A 23,645-nucleotide genomic window follows, 5' to 3' on the forward strand; every position below is an offset into this window, starting at 1 on the left:
GGGCAGGTTTCTCCCGGATGCCAGACATCGACCGGCCGCTGGACTTACCTTGTTAGCCTGGTATAAAGTGGCTGGTGCACAGTACCCCTCACACTGCTGACACCCACTCGCTCCCCCCTGACTCATATCCTCACGAATCATTCCTCATCACATTACCAGCGTCCGTTGGTGTGAGCGGGGGAGGCGAGGGAAGGCACTCAGCAGGCACCAGCGCTCTCTCCTCTCCTCTCACGAAGTTTGCGTCAAAATGTTATGGTGTTATACAACATTATAGAAGTAACATTATACGTGTAGCACACTTCAGGCCAATTGTAGTTGTTGGTAAGGCGGGACGGGTGTGAGAGGAAACGCTGGTAACATTTGAAATGTTGTGTTTGTGGAGTATCTGTTGGTTGCCATGGTGACAGCCTCCGCGTCCGTCTAAATGACGTGAGAGGGCGGCGGGATAGGTCAGTCGTGTGTGTACTGCTGCCTGGTCCACCTGCAGCACCCTGCCTCCCCTGCATCTCCCACTAGCCTCACCTCCTCACGTACCGTACACCTCTGTGTAACCTTGTTGCATCTCTCGCAAGGCTGCTGTCGGAACCGAGAAAAGCAAATATGAATTGAACCTCCAGAGTTGAGTGAGCAGTAGGCTGGTGTGAGTGGGCTCCAGGAGACAAGCCCATAGTGTCGTCCCAACCTATAGAAAGTAAAGCGTACGTGTTGTGGAGCTTTGACGTGGGATGTTGTGTTTTATGAACATCTGTGTTATGTTGTGGGGGTGGTAGGTGGACTGCCGAGAAAAGTTGGTGTGTGCAGCAGGCCACTGCTGTTGCTACAGCTGCTGTGTGCGTCCTGGTAACACCAGAGGTGGCCAGGAAGGGAAGCAGTGTTACCCCTGCAGTGAGGCAATGGATGTCTGTGTTGGGTTATCACTGGCCTAGCACCTGTCTACCCCTACAGTACTGCAGGCTGGGGTGAGTACGTACTGTTACACTTTTGACCTTCAACAGTAGCAGCCAACACCCTGTATTGCTGCCTCCCTTTACCAGGTGGGCGGGCACATCTGCCACAGGTATTCCTATGTGTCGAAATACACAAAAAGAGAAAGTGGGCATTATACTATGTGTCGTGTATGACTGTAGCACGTATCTTTACACGGTGTAGTGCAGCTGTTTCCCCTCAGCAGAACCTAACTCTTGCTCCTGTTGGTGGGGGAGGGCGGGAGGGGGATTCTAACTTAAGGGGAAATTATACTGATTTAGTCCTTGGCCTTTTTATCCACATACGCCTAATCCGTTCAGCACGACGGTATGATCCTTGAGCACAACGGTACGGTCCTTGAGCACGACGGTATGATCCTTGAGCACTACGGTACGGTCCTTGAGCACGACGGTACGATCCTTGAGCACGACGGTACGATCCTTGAGCACGGTACGATCCCTGAGCACGACGGTATGATCCTTGAGCACTACGGTACGATCCTTGAGCACGACGGTATGATCCTTGAGCACGGTACGATCCCTGAGCACGACGGTATGATCCTTGAGCACGACGGTATGATCCTTGAGCACGACGGTATGATCCTTGAGCACGACGATGTGATCCTTGAGCACGACGGTATGATCCTTGAGCACGACGGTATGATCCTTGAGCACGACGATGTGATCCTTGAGCACGACGGTATGATCCTTGAGCACGACGGTATGATCCTTGAGCACGACGATGTGATCCTTGAGCACGACGGTATGATCCTTGAGCACGACGGTATGATCCTTGAGCACGACGGTATGATCCTTGAGCACGACGGTATGATCCTTGAACACGACGGTACGATCCTTGAGCACGACGGTACGATCCATGAGCATGTCGGTATGATCCTTGAGCACGACGGTATGATCCTTGAGCACGACTGTATGATCCTTGAGCACGACGGTACGATCCTTGAGCACGACGGTACGATCCATGAGCATGTTGGTATGATCCTTGAGCACGACGGTATGATCCTTGAGCACGACGATGTGATCCTTGAGCACGACGGTACGATCCATGAGCATCACGGTATGATCCTTGAGCACGACGGTACGATCCTTGAGCACGACGGTACAATTCTTGAGCACGGTGCGATCCTTGAGCATGGCTGTATGATCCATGAGCATGTCGGTACGATTCTTGAGCACGACGGTACGGTACTTTAGCACAATGGTACAATCCTTGAGCACGACGGTACGATCTTTGAGCACGACGGTATAATCCTTGCCGACGATGATACGATCCTCGAGCACGAAGGTACGACCCTCGAGCACAACGGTACGACCCTTGAGCACAACAGTACGATCATCGAGCACGACGGTACGGTGTTCGAGCACGACGGTACGGTGTTCGAGCACGACGGCACGGTCTTCGAGCACGACGGCACGGTCTTCGAGCACGACGGTACGGTCTTCGAGCACGACGGTACGATCCTTGAGCACGATTTCCTAGCCTTCGACTCTGCTCTCACGGGTTTGGTCAGAGGCCATCTCAGCGCATGTAAGAGGTCAAACCGGTGGTTCTCTGAGGCTGTATCATCATCGTGCTGGTAAACTTCAGTTGTGGTGAGGGAGGGAGTGTGGGTGGCTCATGTGTGGTGTGGTAGGCGAGCGGGCGGGCGGGCGGGACCAGCATCCTCCTCCCCCAAGATAGATTGGCCCAAATTTTTATACTTGTTCATGGTAAGGAAATTGAGCCTCTCACCGGAAGAAAATGTGACGTGTTATTATGAATGTTCTCGTGGGTTGCGTTTTCTTGGTTACGCTACATGGGTGATGGACCAGAAAACACAACCCACGTGTTGTTATAACTTCAGGTTGTGCAGTGTTCAGGTATCAGTAAGTTGTTGAGGCAGGTGAGGTAGCCGGGGGCGGCTGTGTCCAGGTGCCGGCCTGTCTCCTGGAACTGTTGTGGTCAAACAAGGTAAACCTCGGGAAAAACATTTGGAAAGTGAAAGTCCCAAAAGTTCATTGAACTTAACTACCACAAGTTGACTGTTTAGCGAACCTAGAGCGTGGTGTTGCCCTGTATATATGGTAATGGTTCACGTTGCTTCCTTTGTAAAGGTGGAGGCGGTAGCGAGGACGGTCGAGTCCGCAATTGGGCTGTGGTAGAACTGATACGCCACAAATGAAGCATCCTTTGGCGTAGACGCATAGGAATGCGGCCACTCATTAGCGGCCTTCACTCGTATCTCTGTATACGCTTGACGGTCTTATTTTGACGGTCATTAGCATTTTGATCACCTGATCTGTGTCCACGTTGAAGGTGGTAACGTAGGAATGAATAAGAGTTGAATAAATCGGGGAAATGTTGGGAGATAAACATTCGGGTCATCACGAGATGCTGAGGCGAGGATTCTCGCTGTGTTGCGGGGACGGCGTAACCATAGCAACTGTGAACATGGCGGAGCGACCACGACGCTGCTGGCCTGGCGCTACTCCCAACTCGTGTGACGTAGTTGCTTTAGTGGCTTCGGTGGAGTGAGACGGTGGTTACGTACAGTGGAAGGTTCGCAAGACCCGTCTGGGTGATAATAAGTGCTGAGAGTGGTATGGGTGTTAGCAGCCCTCCGTGTGGACCTTGACTGACCATGAAAAGGTAAAGTTGACTCCGCTTGTCCTAAAAATTAGAGTTGTTTAAGTTTCAGTGGGTCACAGTGTAAGCCAGATGGGGTTGTGTATTGCGGGATGACTCAGGTTATGGGTTTTGATATTTCTGGAATCATCTCTATACGAAACACGGGACGACCTTGTTGGTTCCGTCCTGTGCAGCATGACGGGAGAAAGTGTCCAAGGCTGTGGAGAAGCCGGCGAGGAATGCCACTGGCAGTGACGGAGGCAGTGGGGCGAACCAATGAAAACGGCCTTAGTGGTGCACAGCTGATGTGTGGACGTATTTAGCGGGGCGGCCATGATCACATGCAGCCGGGGCCTGCAGCATCAGCCCGGCTTGGCTGACGAGGGCGATGCTGGTCCAAGCCAGGCCCTCCCACCACCTCTACAGGAGTCCTGGCCTCCATCCCTCCCTCTCACCCAGGCCACCATACGTCCCATATCGTCCACACACATGATCTTGGCCAGGCACAGCTGCTCTCACTACTGGTTCTGGCTGATCTGAGTTGTTGGTAGAGGTGTGTGGTACACGGGTCCACCGTGGTACGTACTGCCGGGCTTTGGTGCCGTACCATGTTGCCTGGGTAGAGTGTGTAGGCCAGAGAATTTCGAACAGTCCCGACAGATATATACGTAACACTTGTGTGAAGCAAATTCATGGTCACATGCTCATAACTTAACAGTTAGTATTTCTAAATTCTAAATTAATTTTTTGTTCAACTGATAAGTCTATATAAAGATAGAGCACTTGAACACTGACGCCCTCATTACTGGTGTACGTGAACACTTGACTCCCTCACTACTGGTGTACCTGAACACTGACTCCCTCCCTCACTACTGGTGTACCTGAACACTGACTCCCTCCCTCACTACTGGTGTACCTGAACACTGACACCCTCCCTCACTACCGGTGTACCTGAACACTGACTCCCTCCCTCACTACTGGTGTACCTGAACACTGACTCCCTCCCTCACTACTCGTGTACCTGAACACTGACTCCCTCCCTCACTACTGGTGTACCTGAACACTGACTCCCTCCCTCACTACTGGTGTACCTGAACACTTACTCCCTCCCTCACTACTGGTGTACCTGAACACTGACTCCCTCCCTCTGCTGGTGTACCTGAACACTGACTCCCTCCCTCACTACTGGTGTACCTGAACACTGACTCCCTCCCTCACTACTGGTGTGCCTGAACACTGACTCCCTCCCTCACTACTGGTGTACCTGAACACTGACTCCCTCCCTCACTACTGGTGTACCTGAACACTGACTCCCTCCCTCACTACCGGTGTACCTGAACACTGACTCCCTCCCTCACTACTGGTGTACCTGAACACTGACTTCCTCCCTCACTACTGGTGTACCTGAACACTGACTTCCTCCCTCACTACTGGTGTACCTGAACACTGACTTCCTCCCTCACTACTGGTGTACCTGAACACTGACTCCCTCCCTCTGCTGGTGTACCTGAACACTGACTCCCTCCCTCACTACTGGTGTACCTGAACACTGACTCCCTCCCTCACTACTGGTGTACCTGAACACTGACTCCCTCCCTCGCTACTGGTGTACCTGAACACTGACTCCCTCCCTCACTACTGGTGTACCTGAACACTGACTCCCTCCCTCTGCTGGTGTACCTGAACACTTACTCCCTCCCTCACTACTGGTGTACCTGAACACTGACTCCCTCCCTCTGCTGGTGTACCTGAACACTGACTCCCTCCCTCACTACTGGTGTACCTGAACACTGACTCCCTCACTACTGGTGTACCTGAACACTGACTCCCTCCCTCACTACTGGTGTACCTGAACACTGACTCCCTCCCTCACTACCGGTGTACCTGAACACTGACTCCCTCCCTCACTACTGGTGTACCTGAACACTGACTCCCTCCCTCACTACTCGTGTACCTGAACACTGACTCCCTCCCTCACTACTGGTGTACCTGAACACTGACTCCCTCCCTCACTACTGGTGTACCTGAACACTTACTCCCTCCCTCACTACTGGTGTACCTGAACACTGACTCCCTCCCTCTGCTGGTGTACCTGAACACTGACTCCCTCCCTCACTACTGGTGTACCTGAACACTGACTCCCTCCCTCACTGCCGGTGTACCTGAACACTGACTCCCTCCCTCACTACTGGTGTACCTGAACACTGACTCCCTCCCTCACTACTGATTATTGGGATGGGCTTCAGCCGTGGTGTATAGGGTGTTGATACCGTGTTGTGTGGCAGGACAGGTGGCTGTGTTGGCCAGCTTACTGCCTCGCTCACTTCCAGCCGGTGTTGGTGAGAGGAACGTTTTGTTTGGGTTGGTGTGGTGAAGTTTACATGTTCATGGTCGTGCCTGTGTGTGTGTGTGTGTGTGTGTGTGTGTGTGTGTGTGTGTGTATGCCTCGTGGTGTGCCGGTATGTGGAGCTTTACATTGACATTCCCCTGGACATAGACACCTTGGCCTCCACACGTGCCATGCACCGTCATCCCCCAACTCGCTCTGTCATGCGCAGGTTTTTGTCACCGCCTCCAGTGTGTCTCATCATGCGGAAGAGTGGAACACCTCGACGAGCAGGTGCGCCCCCGGTACTTCACCGGGTGTGTCGTATGTGTGTCACCCGGGCGGACTCGGCGCCTGGACCGGCGTAGGCTGGGGTCATGAGTGCCGCGGTCCGTCCGGGCATGTGTGAGCGGCACGTGGCCCAGGGCTGGGGGGCCGCACGGTGGTGGTGACGGTGCCTGGCACTCCCCTCCCATCCCCTCCTCCCGCATACAGACTCGACTATTTTAAGATTGATACAGACTTCACGCCGGTAGCTTGGGGGGAGGGAGGCAGTGGAGCTGTGCCTGTAGAGCGTTGTCTCCTTAATATGAGGTGTGGGCGGGACGTTCCTGTGGGCCAGGGCTGGTGGAGGTTTGGCTCTCTCCCCCAGCTGGGGAGGGAAGGTTTGAGCTGGAATGTGAGGGCGTCTCTACTAGCTGGGGAGGGAAGGTTTTTGAGCTAGATGGTAAGGGCATCTCTCCCAGCTGGAGTGGGAAAGTTTGAGCTGGAATGTGAGGGCATCTCTACCAGCTGGGGTGGGAGGGTTTGAGCTGGATGGTGTGGCCATCCCCACCAGCTGGGGTAGGAAATTTGTTTGGCTATAGAATGTGTGTTGTCTAGATATTCGTAGACAAAGCATTTCAGTGAAGGTTTTGGGTGAATGGCACACATCCAGGGGTAGTTGGAGGCCAGTATAGAGCGTACGTTGCGTACTGTACATGGGCATAGGAAGGTGACGGGGGGGGGGGGGGGGGGGGGTACTTAGCGGGGTCCCTCTCCCGGCAGAGGGAGGGAGGTCTAGGATACATCAATACATGAGACATAGTTACAGGATAGTAAGTGGTGCTGACAGCTACACAGATAACAATATCTGTGTCATACATGGGAAGTTTGGAATATGCTATGCCTACACAGAACATCTCGTTGATATTCGAATTACAGAATATACACAGACGAATTACATGTACACTGAGGTGTACATTTTTAGCGTACAGTGGTTCACTCGTTAACATTGGTAGCTCTAGGAAAGGTCAGAGGTACATTTCATGTTAGGCATATGATTAGAGAATTTACTGGCTCTGGGCAGGCTTTTAACATTCACAGTAACACAAGAAGGAAGGGTCATAGTACATTACACACTGGGCAGGCTTTTAACATTCACGGTAACACAAGAAGGAAGGGTCATAGTACATTACACACTGGGCAGGCTTTTAACATTCACAGTAACACAAGAAGGAAGGGTCATAGTACATTACACACTGGACATTGTCGTTACAGAATGTTCTTACACTGGGCAGGATTACACAGGTGTTTACTTTGGGCATATGGCATTTTGGAGATTGTGTCAGAGAGTCTTCAAGGATATTACTATCAATGAAATATTCACGAAGCTGTCTTTAAACCTCCGTGCCGCAGAGATAGCTGGACGCCCTGCTCAGGGTTCGTAGCCGACCTATGGTGTATGTACAGTTGTCGTCTGTCCACATATTTGTCGCACTATCGGAGCCGCGTAAGATTAAAGTCTATGCTACACCCAACGAGATGAGGTGAGAACACACGTAAAAACACTAGAAGTCTAGTGTGTGTGTGTGTTTTGACCTCGGTGTAGCAGAGATAGCCGGACGACCTGCCCAGGGTTCGAATCCGACGTGTGGTGTATATATACATTTGCTTATATAGTGTGCTAGTGTATGTTCATCAGGTGCAGAACTGAGTCGCCATTTGGAATGTGACCCATGTACCTGTACAGCCTTAGGCGTATTCTGTTAGTTACAGCATCACATTATCTGGTATGGGTCCGATGCCTTCCATATTAATGTTTCTTTAGCCTGGGATGATCATAGTACACAATGCTATAGCAACCTGGTCTTATAATCTCTCAAGAGGTTGGTCTTCCTCGCGGGCAAATGGTGTTCGGTCAGCGCGGACTGTGCCTGCAGTTGACCTAGTCTGGTGGAGGGGCCCGAGAGTTAGATCTGGATGGATGGGCATCTCCACCAGCTGGGGTGGGAGACAGTGAGATGGATGGTGTGGGCATCCCACCTGCCGGGGATGAGGGGCAGTGGGCAGGATGGTGTGGGCATCCCCGCCTGCCGGGTGTGGGGTTTGGGGATGGGGGGTGACAGAAAGGGGCAGCAGCGGCTGGTGGTCCGTCCTGCGAGGGTTAGTATGGATGGATCATGGCTGGTGTGTGCCCACATCACAGACTGGGGAGGTGAACTGTGTAACGTCACCCCTTCAATTGTCAGTCATCCACAGACACGGTTGACTGCTGCAGTGGTGGCCACAGGGGAGGGAACACTGGCTAACCGTTACCTTGTCTCCCACGCTGTAGGGGGCCCACATTTTTGTAGTACTGTATTTAATTAATTTCTGTCACTCGTAATATAACTATTGTATTAAGATACTTCCATTGCAGTTCCATGGACTAGGCAGAGTGAAATTGTAGTGGAAGATGTTCTAATTGTTAATTGCATCTTTAAAACTGAGGCTTTAGGGTGCACCAATGATCATACTTGCCGTCGTGGGCTTGCTTCCCCTGGCTGGTGGGACGAAGGCTGGAGGCGGGAAGTGGACGTGATCCTTCTCCTCCCCCAGGCATGGTGGCTTGGGTACAGCCACACGCACCTGTCAGAGGGTAACACATTGACGCTGAGACGTCGGTAGGGGCGTCCTCCTGCTGGCCGAGGGAAGAATGGGGCAGCCAACTTGAGTCAGAGGATGATGGTGGAGAGGGCCTTCTGCTCTTGACACGGATAGTATGAGAAGGCCGTCAGCGGTAGGGTTAGGCTGGGGGGATATGTTTAGTGCAGCCTACTGGGGCACGGCTGACCTGCTCCATCAGCCGGGTCAATTATATAAATGCCACGTGAGTTCATTATTTATATTCACGCAGAACTTTGGAAGTGTCCTGGTTTATGGATTCTGGGCCTTTCCTCTGAGCCACCCTCGTCGTTGCTCCCCATTTGGACGGTGTCGTGCGGTGTGACGGGAAAATACGTCATGATAAATGGAACTTTGCTTCCCTCTCTCCCTCTCAGCAGTCATGCCAAACGTTTGGCAGCGTTTGCTGTGGCTCAGAAAACGTGAGTGGCCGGGGCCTGTGTGCTAACTCGACCGGACGAGCTTTTTATAACCGAGAGAGCGTGAGATTATTTTGATGTGGCGCGACCAGCGCTCTTATTATGCGCCTTCAGCAGACTCCGGAAGTGTCTTGGTCCGGGTGCTCGACACCCGAGTGGTGTGTGTGTGTGTGTGTGTGTGTGTGTGTGTGGTAGGTACTGAAGCACTTGTATCAGAGTTATAATCTGCTGAGCTTATACTCTCAGGAAACCAAGTAGACCACTCATTTATTTTTAGGTACGCTCGTCAGCGTGGAAGGTGCCGGAGGTGTGGTGTAGTGACGGGTGGGTGGGGGTCGGGGAGTGTGTCATCAGGTCTGAACTGTGGTGTTGTACGGGCTGGGTTCGGGGCGAGGGGGGATCGGGCTTCATGTGGCCCGATGATGATTGTCTTACGGGCTTCGAGGAGGATTCGAACCCCAGTAAATGGTGGTCGTCTGTTCCGTGTACCTTAGTGCATGTGGTATGACGACTTGACCTTTGACCTGACTCGTAGGGGGCCAGGTGGAGAATGACGTCATCATAGCCAGGGGTATCGCACAGTCTTGCCTCGTGAGTGAGTGACTGTTCCTGACCTGAGTTTGGAAAGTCTTGTCTCAATAGTTTGAAACGATTTATTTGTGTGTGTGTGTATGTGTGTGTGTATGTGTGTGTGTGTGTGTGTGTGTGTGTGTGTGAGTGTGTGTGTGTCGGCGAGTTAATTGCCTGCGTGTGTTTGTCCATCATTAACATGTGACTAGGGTGTGTTTTTGTCGTTTGTGTATGTGTATACAGTCGCTAAGCAGTATGTTTTTAATTGCCAGGTTGTGTTAGTCCATAATTGAAATCTTGGGACACTTGTTTATCGATTATTGATCATTAAGGGGGGGGGGGGTGTTTGTCTGTCACTAATGACTAGGGTTTATTGGGGGATGACTAATTAGTAGAATGTATTTTTTATAATCACTATATATTTTTTCTCATTAGGTGTTTGGGTTTATATGTTGATTATTAATTGTGAGGATGATTAACTGTTGATGGAATGGTAGTGTATTGTTGTCTGGCCAGCTGATGTTTGAGTGATGTCTGGCTAGCTGGTGGTGGAGTGGTGTCTGGCCAGCTGGTGGTGGAATGGTGTCTGGCCAGCTGGTGGTGGTGTGATGTCTGGCCAGCTGGTGGCGGTGTGATGTCTGGCCAGCTGGCGGTGGAATGGTGTCTGGCGAGTTGGTGGTGGAGTGGTTTGTGGCCAGCTGGTGGTGGAGTGGTGCCTGGCCAGCTGGTGTTGAAATGGTTTGTGGCCAGCTGGTGGCGGAGTGGTGTCTGGCCAGGTTGGTGATAGCATGTTGACATGTCAGGAGGGGTTAACTTGGTGACAGGGGCAGGTGGTGGTAGCATGGTGTCACAGGTGGTGATGACAAGGGTACACCACACCTCCCTCCCTCCTCCCCTCCGTCACCAGTACCCACACGGAGGCCCGTCAGCCTGGGACGGTGGTGCCCACGTTGCCTACACAGAACACCAGGGTGCTGGTACAGGTGTACTGGTGGTGTGGAGGAACACTGTGCTGTGAGAGGCGTACTCCAGTCGCTTGGATGACCTTTATTGTGGCCTGCCACCTGTGCATGACCGTCAGGACCTGCCGGGTGTGATGGCACCCCTGGGTCAGGTCAGAACGTCTCGCCATCAGACTTATTGGTCTTGACCTCCTGCTCGAGGGATCGTATTCAAAGTCGCTTTCAAAATGTTCTCTCAAGTGATCATGGAGAAAGAGCACAGCTCCCGCGTGCTTTCAAGAAACAAGTGAATATTACTAGACAGAGACCTTGAAGGCGATCCACAAAAGACCTTGAAGGGCGATCCAGTGTGTAAAAGACCGGGTATGTGCAGTTAGTTTGATAACACATGATGCCAGTGTCACACCAACTGATTGCTTCACATGTTAGATTGCTGGAGTTAATGTGACGAACCTGCCTTTATTTTTCTAATGTTACTGAGGTCTTGATATTTAATCTCTACCCAGTCACTACACATGGACAAAGGGACGAGGGTAAATATTTGTGAATCTAACAGCAGATTGACGAGTGTGAGCTGGTCCTACCCAGGTAGAGACGTAGTGGAATCATGAAAAATGAGGAAGGCTGGTGCGGTTCTTAATCCTGCTTAAATTACATCCTGTACAAGATGATTGAGGCAACAGAAAGCAGTACTGAAAGTGTTAGTTACACGTTTGTTGGGGTGAGAGGCATCATTCTCGACGCATTTAACTGAAAGGTCATGTTGTTGTTCAGTATGCCATCTCGGTGTGACAATAATACGTCCTTCAGAATCTTAATTATCCAGGTAGAAACAGACGTGATGACCAGATGGTGTGCGGTGTTCGCACAGACATCATCACTCTTGGATACACATTAAAGACGAGGGTCCCATTTACTCTGTACCATGATAACATCTTTAGGCAACTTGGAGGTGGTGTTAAGAAGTGGTTACCGAAAAGATGGTATAATACTTGAATCCGGAGTGTGTGTGTGTGTGTGTGTGTGTGTGTGTGTGTGTGTGTGTGTGTGTGTGTGTGTGTGTGTGTGCTTCTCGAAACGGATTTCATATGTGACTGTGGATGATGTTCGTCCGTGTGTGTGCGTGGGGATCATGGACACGGACACACATGGAATACTCGTCAATTATAGTGTGTTAAACTTGTGACTGATGAGGTTCCATGAGTTCATAATTATATAGACTCCAGCGTAATGAATTTAGTGTCTCTGTGACGCAAGTCCCTCATCATAACATTAGCCCTTACACAGGAATGAGACCGGGAAATATGGGAATTGGACCTTTTGTCATCAGACAATTGGTTTAATTGGTTCTCATGGTACATGACAGTATGACCTTTGTGTAAACCTTTAGCTTGACATCATTGCAGCGACGTGGGGCTGAGGGGAGGTGCATGACAACACTTGCACCGGAGTTGAGAGTAGCGTGGTATGTGTGGCTTGATGTGTCGGGAGAAGGTTACTCTCCTCCGAGGTGTCCCTCCGTGGTATGAACCGTTGGATCGTAAACACAGCCGGAGACATGAGCTCACATGCTACGCTTCTTACCCCTGTCCCTGTCTCAGCAGGGTGCCTGCTCCTCCAGTACAGGACCTGGGTGGATGGCGGTGTTTCAGACGTGCTCCTTATTTGACATCAGTGAGAAATACATGTCTGATTATGTTCCTCGTTACGGTAACTACAAGCAAGCACTAGGCTCTGACAAGGGATACCCTCCCTCGCTGCCCACATCACTAAATGGTATAGAGGCGTCTTACAATGGTGTTATTGTGATTTAAGATGCGTCAAAAAAGTTCATATATTGAGTAGCTTCCTGGGTCAGGAGACGCCCTAGTTGCTGCGGTGGAGAAACCAGTGCTCTGTGCAGCATGAAAGATGAGGTTTTATTATTATGTTCCAGTCACAAGTTTAGTCAGTGCGTTGGTGATCAGCTTGTTTATAAGTGTGGTAAGTGGTGGGGTTGGGCAACGGAGGGTGAGGTGGCTCAGTACTTCCTGGGTATGAGAAGTAGAACAGGCTTCACGAGCAGCTGGCTGGTAGTGGCGCCATGGGTGACACGTACATAGTCAAGTACCCACAGTGTGTTCATGTTGTGGGTCATGCATTATAAGGACATTGAAAATATGTGGAAATTAGTGTTCTCATGTTTATTGGTTTAGGTTGAGGGTGGAACTTGGTGTGTAGACCCTTTACCTGTTGAACACAACGGTGCGATCCATGAACACGACGGTACGAGCCTTTAGCACGACGTTACGAGCCTTGAGCACGACGGTACGATCCATGAGCACGACGGTACGAGCCATGAGCACGACGGTACGAGCCGTGAGCACGACGGTACAAGCCGTGAACATGACGGCACGACCCATGAACACGACGGCACGAGCCTTGAGCACGACGGTACGAGCCATGAAAACGACGGCACGAGCCGTGAGCACGACGGTACGAGCCTTATGCACGACGGTACGAGCTATGAGCACGACGGTACGAGCCGTGAGCACGACGGTACAAGCCATGAACATGACGGCTCGACCCATGAACACGACGGCACGAGCCTTGAGCACGACGGTACGAGCCATGAAAACGACGGCACGAGCCGTGAGCACGACGGTACGAGCCTTATGCACGACGGTACGAGCTATGAGCACGACGGTACGAGCCGTGAGCACGACGGTACAAGCCATGAACATGACGGCTCGACCCATGAACACGACGGCACGAGCCTTGAGCACGACGGTACGAGCCATGAAAACGACGGCACGAGCCGTGAGCACGACGGTACGAGCCTTATGCACGACGGTAGTTAGGGACGGTGCTGACGGATAGTATCGTCGTGCTCTTGAGATAATGCGAGTGAGGTCATCGCACTGTAGTGTACAGTACTTCTTTTACATGTGTACTTTATGTGCTGTTGTTGTACAGTGAAGAATATTTCTGCCACTGAATATGACGTGTCGGTATATTGTAGCGGCGTATGACTTGGTCCGTGACATTGACCAGCTCCTCGTTAGTACAGATGATTATCTATTGATTTATACCACATGCTTCACAAATCTTCTTATCTCACAGATCTTTAGAAATGATGATCATGAATTTTCCTTTCTTACGTGATAGGTTGTTGAGGACGTGGCCAGTGAGGACCTGGAGCAATATGTAAATGCTTTGTCTCCTTATTAGCCACTCGTAGAGGCAGATGTTCCCGGCTGAAGTTCGACCATACTGGTAGAACATGACTGCTCCTCTTGTTGGTCACACTGGGCCAGTGTCGTATTGTCAGCAGTTCTGGGTGGTGGTGGGTGATACACTGTGGGTAGGACTGCTCTCCGCTCCTCACACAGATAAGGAGGTTGGAGTCACCATCATCTAGCTGGAGTTTTTGTTTCTGGCAGAAACGTGATCCCATCGTCGTGTTAACTGATAATGTCTTAGACAAAGTGGTTCCTTTTGAACAGGTAAAGTGCTACAGGTGTCTGGATTCAGCTGCATCCTCTCCTGGTTAGGTTTGATTTTCTTGATCAACTTATCATGGTAGCACTTACATGGCGTCGACTGGGTCATGCTTTTGACTGTGCCTTGCCCGCTGCTGTGGAGAGAAATGATTTTTTTTTTTTTTCAGTGAGACACTTTCAGCGGGTACATTATAATCTTTGTCAGTTTTAGACGTGTAGTGAAAGCCTAGCCTGATCATTGACTTAACCACTGGTAAGAAGAGTTTCTTCAGTTGAAAATGCGACATCCTCATGTTGATGGCTTGCAGAGTGACTGTTGTACTAGCGTCAGGTGCTGCGGTCAGTGATGGGCCAGGGTCAGGTGCTGCGGTCAGTGATGGGCCAGGGTCAGGTGCTGCGGTCAGGGTTGGGTTAGGGTTAGGTGCTGAATGGCAGGAGGATCAGGTGTTGGAGACTGGTGCAGGGCCAGGGTTAAGAGCGTAATGACTAATGACCACTTTGTGCTGTATTGAGAGGGAGCTTTACTTCCGTGGGGAACCATGTTTTGAACAGTCATGTGGTGACCTACATAATGTTACTGTGGGCTGCCTGACGTGGTGACGGGTCATGGCGTGTGACCCCACCTGACCCAAATTCCAATGGAATGAGCTGGATTGCCCACCTTGCGGATGCACCAATGAGCGACATTTAGTATTAAGCTTAGGCTCAGAGGGACAGCTTCTCCCAGACCGCCTTCGTGACCTTTTCTCTCAGCTTCTTGTGTACCCGGCATCAACGACTGAAGGCAGACGGGGCACCTGACTTGCTCCAGACAACAAGTGTACCACTCCCGACACCTGAAGTTTGACAGCGTGACTCGAGAGTCTGGCCGTCCTTGGTACGCTTCCTCCGTCAGCAGAAGTGTGACTCCTGACGTCCCTATACTCCTGATGGGTCTCCCCGTGGTGCCTAATCGACATGCACCTTCGGCAGGACTCGCGTGGGACTTCACCTCTGCCCGTCACCAGAAGCATTTGTAGCAACAAGACCAACGGCCACGCCCGCATGATTCTTGCAGCACAAGCACAGAACGGCAGTGGCCACGCACTCCAGGAGCCGCGGTGCGCGCCACACCCTACTCCTGTAGGAGTTCCACTAGACTCGGCAGCCATGCATTTCTCCCTTGTGCTCCTGCCTCATCTCATGCATCTCCACTAGCACCACGGGACCCCTGCTGAGCCAGTCTCCTGTTCTCAGTCTACCTCACTTGGCTTCTCACAGTCCTGCACCTGTAAGGCTGTACCTCAGCTACATCACCTCTGTATGTTACCCCCAGCAACACACTGTGTTTCCGTAACCCTCACCGTTTCACCACCAAGTGAATACTGCCAGATTTTCGACTGTCATAAGCTTAAATGTATATATGGTGTCAGCATTAGCTTATAGTGTCTGTATTAACCGTGTCCTCAATAATTTTGTTCCATCCATCTCCCACTGTTGTACTATACAAGTACTTCTTTACATCTAATTAGCAAATTTCTTGCTTTATTTTATGTCTTGTCCAATGAAACTTTGCCCATGTCTCACTTCTCTTGAAGAACTGTTCTCTGTCCACGTCATCGATCTGTTTTAAGAACGTAAAGTTTGAAATCAGTCACCCCACACTTTTATCTCCTCCAAGGTAGGCAGATGTAAAGCCTGTGGTGTGTGTGTGTGTGTGTGTGTGTGTGTGTGTGTGTGTGGGGCGGCGCAGACCGAGACGAGGCGCTGTCCGGCCGGCCGGCTGGCCTTTGGTGGCCTTGGGTTTGTTTACGTTATCGTGCCCAGGACGCTTATCTCCCGACACTGCCGCATCTCCTCTTCTTCTCTATCCCCCCTGCTACTCCTTATCACCCCCAGCGACTCATGACCCCCCTCGACGCGCCTTACATTTCCCTGCTTCAGGTTACCTCCTCCAGCACCTCCCTTCCCCTCTTGGTGTACCCGCTATTCACTTTACATTCCCCTGTTTCTTCTCACATCCTCCTGCTCCTCCGTACATCCCCCTCTTCCCTGCTCTCCACCTCCTCTGATCCCCCTTACTCCTCCCTGCTCCACCTCACTCATATGGACATCACCTGTGGGTGGGTTTAGGCTATATGCATCACGTTGGAATGGGTTCATTTGCATACATTACTTGTGCGTGGGTTTAAACTCTGTACATCACGTAGGAATGGTTTCAGGATACATACGCTTGATATATCAGATGTAAATTGAAACGGGGTTCGAACACTGTCCGGTTCATCCAGTTGAATCACGTGCAGCGTGTCGCTGGTGATCAGATGTAGGGAGTTATCTATGGTAGTAGAGGGAGCCAGTACCATGAAGTACCCGAGTGTATTACATTCGTGTATATGATATGGCTGTAAGCACTGGAGCAGACTTGAGGTAAGTGGACGCGTCTACAGTAAGCCCCACACTATCACAGCTGCCACGCTTCCTCTGGCAAAGAATGACTAACAGAGAGGCTTTTATCGTCTGCTGTGGCAAGAAGTCCGCTACAGATGCTGTCACTTTTATCTGTGGCAGAGATTGTTACAGAGAATCTGTCATGCTTGCTGTGATAAGTAGAGAGCTATAGTGTGTGGGGTTATCCGTGAGATAGTGCCATAGTTGTCCTCCCGTGCTGCTGGTCCACCTGACCTGCCAGGTGCTATTGTAAGCACTGACGCTGAAGGCACCGGTGCGGTCAGTGGCTGTACTTTGGGTAACCCCAGGAGCACCAAAGTACGATCCTTCAGCACGACGGTACTCACGTAGGTGAAGGACCCAATGTATGCACCTATGCATACATATGCAACTGTGGATATTCCTATTATCCTCCGTTCCATAGTTAAAAGTTTGTTCTGCGGTGCATGAGAGTTTATTTTGATGGTCGCTCTCAGCCATCCATGTTACAGACTTAGCGATTGACTTGTGTGTTGCGTGGCTGGTTTGGTGTTGGGACGGAGGCGTCGTGGACGAGGGGTGGGGAGAATCGTGCAGCCCGTCACCTGTGTCTGGGGCTGATGTGTGTGTGTGTGTGTGTGTGTGTGTGTGTGTGTGTGTGTGTGTGTGTGTGTTTTCCTGCGTGTGTGTTTGTGTTTGTGTTGCAGTTACACAGCGTCGGGGAATACTGCCTGCCTGATGGGTTGTGTGTGTTGGAGGTCGAGGTTAGGGTTATGGATGTGGTGTGAAGGGGTTTGAGGCTCTTAAGTTTACATTAATCTTGGGTTAGGAAGTGCCTGAACGTTTCAGATGTAGTCAGTGAAATGTTTTAGTTGTGATGTCCAGGCTTGTTCGTTATGTGAGCATGTGTATGTATAACAATGCTTAACTGTGGCAGAATGCGTAGAGTTGTTGGTGTTGACCTGTCGTCATGAGACACGAGTGGTGGTCATGTAGTCAAATGTTGCACATTACACCCCTGTAGTTTAAGAACACTCAGCTACCGGCTTACGATGAGACTCTTATTGTGTAACTAAATCGTCGTATCTGTACGTGTGAATGTTATTTTCATCAGTAACTAAAGGGGACGTGTAGTGTGGTGTGTGTGGACGGTGATGAAGGGGACGTGTGGTGTGGTGTGTGTGGACGGTGATGAAGGGGACGTGTGGTGTGTGTGTGTGTGTGTGTGGACGGTGATGAAGGGGACGTGTGGTGTGTGTGTGTGTGTGTGGACGGTGATGAAGGGGACGTGTGGTGTGGTGTGTGTGGACGGTGATGAAGGGGACGTGTGGTGTGGTGTGTGTGGACGGTGATGAAGGGGACGTTTGGTGTGTGTGTGTGTGTGTGTGGACGGTGATGAAGGGGACGTGTGGTGTGTGTGTGGACGGTGATGAAGGGGACGTGTGGTGTGTGTGTGTGTGGACGGTGATGAAGGGGACGTGTGGTGTGTGTGTGTGTGGACGGTGATGAAGGGGACGTGTGGTGTGTGTGTGTGTGTGGACGGTGATGAAGGGGACGTGTGGTGTGTGTGTGTGTGTGACGTGATGAAGGGGACGTGTGGTGTGTGTGTGTGTGTGTGTGGACGGTGATGAAGGGGACGTGTGGTGTGTGTGTGTGTGTGTGGACGGTGATGAAGGGGACGTGTGGTGTGTGTGTGTGTGTGGACGGTGATGAAGGGGCGAAGCGTCCGCACGTCACCTACCAGCTCACCTTGGGAGGCTAGGATGCAACAGGCAGGCATCTCGGGTCCTCCTTGTGTCATGGCAGGTCACGGGCGTGACGGGTTATTACCAGATCAGGTGCAATCCTCCACATACGTGTCTTTGTGATCGCTGTGAGCCATGGTGTACCCACGACAGGGAGTGCACCATCTTGCTTCACTCGGGTGTCAGTACAAGACTGTAGTGAACAGTATTATCCTTACAACTCGTACGTGGATGGCAAAAGTTTCTTATATTTGTTTTTCACAAGGTCTCCTCCCACGGCCGCAGGTCCTCGGCAAGGTCAGGCCTGGAGGTCAAACAAAAAGGCACAAAAGAAAAAGAAGTGAAGACAAGATATTGATAAAGAGGAGGTTGGTATATGGTGAAGATATTTAGAGATGCCGGGTAGATAAGTTAACGCGAGACAAGATAAGATCAGGGGTCCTGACACGGAGGGTGTAGGATGGCTAAGAAACTTGTGTGAGATGTAGAAAGAGCCTTAGGTACAAATTACATGTTAACTCTGGATTATAAGTGTTACGACTAGCTCATTCAGAGATGCTGTAGGGACCAAGCTAAGAAGAGATAAGTTCAGTGTGGGAGAACGAACGAATACCAGAGTTAGGAGGAGGGGAGCCAGTTGAAGAATGTACAGTGGGCGTAAGAATGAGTAAGGTTAGAGCTGGGAGAAACAAGATCTTATCTGGAAATGAGAGAGAGAGAGAGAGAGAGAGAGAGAGAGAGAGAGAGAGAGAGAGAGAGAGAGAGAGAGAGAGAGAGACGACCCCGAGTGACACTTGTCAATATGATCAATACTTTTGGTCAGTAAAGATGGAACAGTTTCTGTAGAGGTTCGTCATAGTGACACGTGCCTGTTGATACACCGTAACTCGTGCCTGTTGATACAACCGTAACACGTGCCAGTTGATACACCGTAACACGTGCCTGTTGATACAACATAACACGTGCCTGCTGATACAACATAACACGTGCCTGCTGATACACCATAACACGTGCCTGTTAATGCACCATACCACGTGCCTGTTGATACACCATAACTCGTGCCTGTTGATACAACCGTAACACGTGCCTGTTGATACACCGTAACACGTGCCTGTTGATACAACATAACACGTGCCTGCTGATACAACATAACACGTGCCTGTTGATACACCATAACACGTGCCTGTTAATGCACCATAACACGTGCCTGTTGATACACCATAACGCGTGCCTGTTGATACACCATAACTCGTGCCTGTTGATACAACCGTAACTCGTGCCTGTTGATACACCATAACTCGTGCCTGTTGATACAACCGTAACACGTGCCTGTTGATACACCGTAACACGTGCCTGTTGATACAACATAACACGTGCCTGCTGATATAACATAACACGTGCCTGTTGATACACCATAACACGTGCCTGTTGATACACCATAACTCGTGCCTGTTGATACAACCGTAACACGTGCCTGTTGATACAACCGTAACACGTGCCTGTTGATACACCGTAACACGTGCCTGTTCATACACCATAACACGTGCCTGTTAATGCACCATAACACGTGCCTGTTGATACACCATAACACGTGCCTGTTGATACACCATAACTCGTGCCTGTTGATACAGCCGTAACACGTGCCTGTTGATACACCGTAACACGTGCCTGTTGATACAACATAACACGTGCCTGTTGATACAACATAACACGTGCATGTTGATACAACCGTGACACGTGCCTGTTGATAAACCATAACACATGCCTGATGATAAACCACAACATGCCTTTTGATAAACAAAAAATTTATAGAAGTATTTTTATTTATACACAAATTTTGTATCTGGTTCTCATGGTTATGTATATCATGTGGCATCGAGATAACGTACCGTAGTAGGCAGGGGCTGGTGTACCGTGTAGCCTGGTAGGCAGGGACTGATGTACTTTGTACCCTGGTGGGCAGGGGCTGACGTACCGTGTACCCTGGTAGGCAGGGGCTGGTGTACCGTGTACCTTGGTAGGCAGGAGTGCGTACCGTGTACTCTGGTAGGCAAGGGCTGGTGTACCGTGTACCGTGGTAGGCAGGGGATGGTGTACCGTGTACCGTGGTAGGCAGGGGCTGGTGTACCGTGTACCCTGGTAGGCAGGGGCTGGTGTACCGTGTACCCTGGTAGGCAAGGGCTGGTGTACCGTGTACCGTGGTAGGCAGGGGCTGGTGTACCGTGTACCCTGGTAGGCAGGAGTGCGTACCGTGTACCGTGGTAGGCAGGGGCTGGTGTACCGTGTACCCTGGTAGGCAGGGGCTGGTGTACCGTGTACCCTGGTAGGCAGGGGCTGGTGTACCGTGTACCCTGGTAGGCAAGGGCTGGTGTACCGTGTACCGTGGTAGGCAGGAGTGCGTACCGTGTACCGTGGTAGGCAGGGGCTGGTGTACCGTGTACCCTGGTTGGCAGGGGCTGGTGTACCGTGTACCCTGGTTGGCAGGGGCTGGTGTACCGTGTACCCTGGTAGGCAGGGGCTGGTGTACCGTGTACCCTGGTAGGCAGGGGCTGGCGTACCGTGTACCCTGGTAGGCAGGGGCTGGTGTACCGTGTACCCTGGTAGGCAGGAGTGCGTACCGTGTACTCTGGTAGGCAGGGGCTGGTGTACCGTGTACTCTGGTAGGCAGGGGCTGGTGTACCGTGTAGCCTGGTAGGCAGGGGCTGGTGTACCGTGTACCCTGGTAGGCAGGGGCTGGTGTACCCTGGTAGGCAGGGGCTGACGTACCGTGCCATGTATGATGGTGGCATGCAAGTACTGCTTGTGATGCATGACCCTCCGCAAGTTCCTGTTGTGATGCTTTGAGTGGTTTAGGAAGCGTTGTAGTCTGCCACACCTGTCTCATGCTGCCGTCGTGGTGCACATGTGTCCCGCACCCGCGTCACTTGTGTATTTTACCTGTGTGTAGATAATTACCAAAAGGTATTCACACACATGACCTCGTGTTGTGTGTTGCAGTGTGTGTGTGTGTGTGTGTGTGTGTGTGTGTGTGTCTTTACCCGTAAGTGTGCACGGTGAGGGAACTTTACTCTCCAGTATGTTATATCATTTTCCTGTAGTTCTTGTGACTTTTCCAGTGGTCGCCCCTTTTAACATATTCTTACGCTTTACGTCATCTATAAGTGTGTAGCAGAAGTGCCTCCAGACCTCCTGCCGTACACTTCCCTTGTCCAACTTCCAGTGGCTCCCTCTTGCCCTGGACTCTGCCGGTGACCAACTCCTTCGTGTTAGGTCGTCATGAGCGGAGAGGAACAACACGTAGATGTCATATCTCCCCGCCATTCTTCCTTCCTTCAGTGTCAGCAGACTGAGGACTTTGCTTCTCTCTTCATACATCTTCCCGTACACTTCGGGTGCCATTCTTTCCAGCAGTTTTGTATGTCGTTTCTTCCAGACAGGAGACCAGAGCTCGAAGGTAACATCTTCCAGCATATCGACGCTGTAGGTCACGTGCATCGCCTGAACCTCTCGCTCCCCTTACGTTCAAGGCGATTTTGACAGCGACCCAAAGTTATGGGCTTCCATTGTATAGTGGTTAGCGTCGCTGACGGTAAAAACACGCACTGGCTGGGTTCGAATCCTTGGCAGGCGGCCCACAGCCAACCCGGCTGTTCTTCCTTCGCTCATGGCTGCTTGATGAACCGCTTCTTGGCTTAGGGTATGTGTGTGTGTGTGTGTGTGTGTGTGTAATGTGGCGATGTACGTATGATGAGAACATTCAGTTGCCCGTAGCCTTTCGGTTCACATAATATGTATGTATATACAGCCTCCCTCATGATGCATCTGACGTAATGCTAGTCTGGTGACCGGTCAGCCGTGAGACCACACTCCCCTCTCTCACCACGACCCAGGCAGTTATTTCCACCAGTAAAGAAATATTCACCGTCTGGGCTGTTAAGGTGTGTGTGTGTGTGTGTGTGTGTGTGTGTGTGTGTGTGTGTGTGTGTGTGTGTGTGTGTGTGTGTGTTTGTGTCCCAGTTGGAACTTCTCGTCAGACAAGCGACATTTGCCAGACTTTTTCTTAGAGAGCTGACTGCTGTGTGGCGGGAAGTCGGTGGGGCTGGGGTGCAGACTTGGTTAGGGATGCAGAGGAACAGGCTTGGCTTGGGCGCGGAGGAGCAGGCTGGGCTGAGGAGGGGGAGCAGGCTGGGCTGAGGAGGGGGAGCAGGCTGGGCTGAGGAGGGGGGGAGCAGGCTGGGTTAAGGAGGGGAGAGCAGGCTGGGCTGAGGAGGGGGAAGCAGGCTGGGCTGAGGAGGGGAGAGCAGGCTGGGCTGAGGAGGGGGGGAGCAGGCTGGGTTAAGGAGGGGAGAGCAGGCTGGGTTAAGGAGGGGAGAGCAGGCTGGGCTGAGGAGGGAGGAGCAGATAGAGCCAGGCATGCCAGGCCCTCCCACGGCCATCGCCGGCACCAGCTTGTGGCACCACCCGCTGGAGGCAGCCAGCTCCAGCTGGAGCATGCAGAAGGTGTGCTGGTGTAGGGTGTGCAGTATACCTCGTTATGGTGGGGATGGTACATCATTATGATGGGAATGGTACGACATTATGGTGGGGATGGTACCTCATTATGGTGGGGATGGTACATCATTATGGTGGTGTATGGTGGAGAGTGTTAGATCATTATGAAGTAAGTGATCTTCATCAAACAATGTATATAAACACACAAAGGCTCTTCCATTGTCTACTGTCTCTCAATGTGTCCATATCTTTATCATTAATAATGGTACACACACACACACACACACACACACACACACACACACACACACACACACACACACACACACTGACTCACTCACCAGAGCATTATCCAGATTACTGTTCTCCGTAATGATTGATGCTGCTTTTGTTGCAGTCAGCAGTACACGCTTCATACTGACCTATACTTTGATTATAAGATTCAGTTTTCTACGTTAGTTTATATGATAGTCGTATCTTGATGGTCGAGGTTATGTGCCTGAGCCTTCCAGTACGAGCGGGTCTTTGTGCCGCCCAGCCATCATTGGTTTAGTGTTCCGCAATGATTGTCTGCTACACAAGTTTCCTCCACTGTTTTCTGTTGTGATAATGAAGCTGATGATACAACAGCTTTACATACCAAGAGTAATGTAGTCATTAAGATTTGCAAGTCGAATTTTTTTTTTCTCTTTTTTTACGCGACTTTTATGCCGACCTGTATTGCA

The 23,645-nt window shown here is 51.1% G+C and overlaps 1 protein-coding gene across 12 annotated transcripts in view; it reads left to right on the plus strand.

Annotated features, from left to right (window-relative positions):
* LOC139761687 (uncharacterized) overlaps window positions 1-23,645 on the plus strand; it is a 312,428-nt gene that overhangs the window by 88,803 nt on the left and 199,980 nt on the right. Inside the window, exon 1 of one of the 12 annotated variants that reach the window (XM_071686036.1) lies at window positions 342-959. The exons of 9 other annotated variants lie outside the window; for them this stretch is intronic. In XM_071686036.1, the coding sequence (XP_071542137.1) occupies window positions 898-959 (62 nt within the window). In that variant the 5' untranslated portion in view covers window positions 342-897. Of the gene's footprint in view, window positions 1-341; window positions 960-3,423; window positions 3,616-4,288; window positions 4,312-23,645 lie in introns of those variants that run through there. 2 more of the 12 variants (XM_071686054.1, XM_071686142.1) reach the window with 2 other exon arrangements.

Source organism: Panulirus ornatus, chromosome 3, assembly GCF_036320965.1.
Source record: "Panulirus ornatus isolate Po-2019 chromosome 3, ASM3632096v1, whole genome shotgun sequence".
In the NCBI taxonomy this organism is placed as follows: Eukaryota; Metazoa; Arthropoda; class Malacostraca; order Decapoda; family Palinuridae; genus Panulirus; species Panulirus ornatus.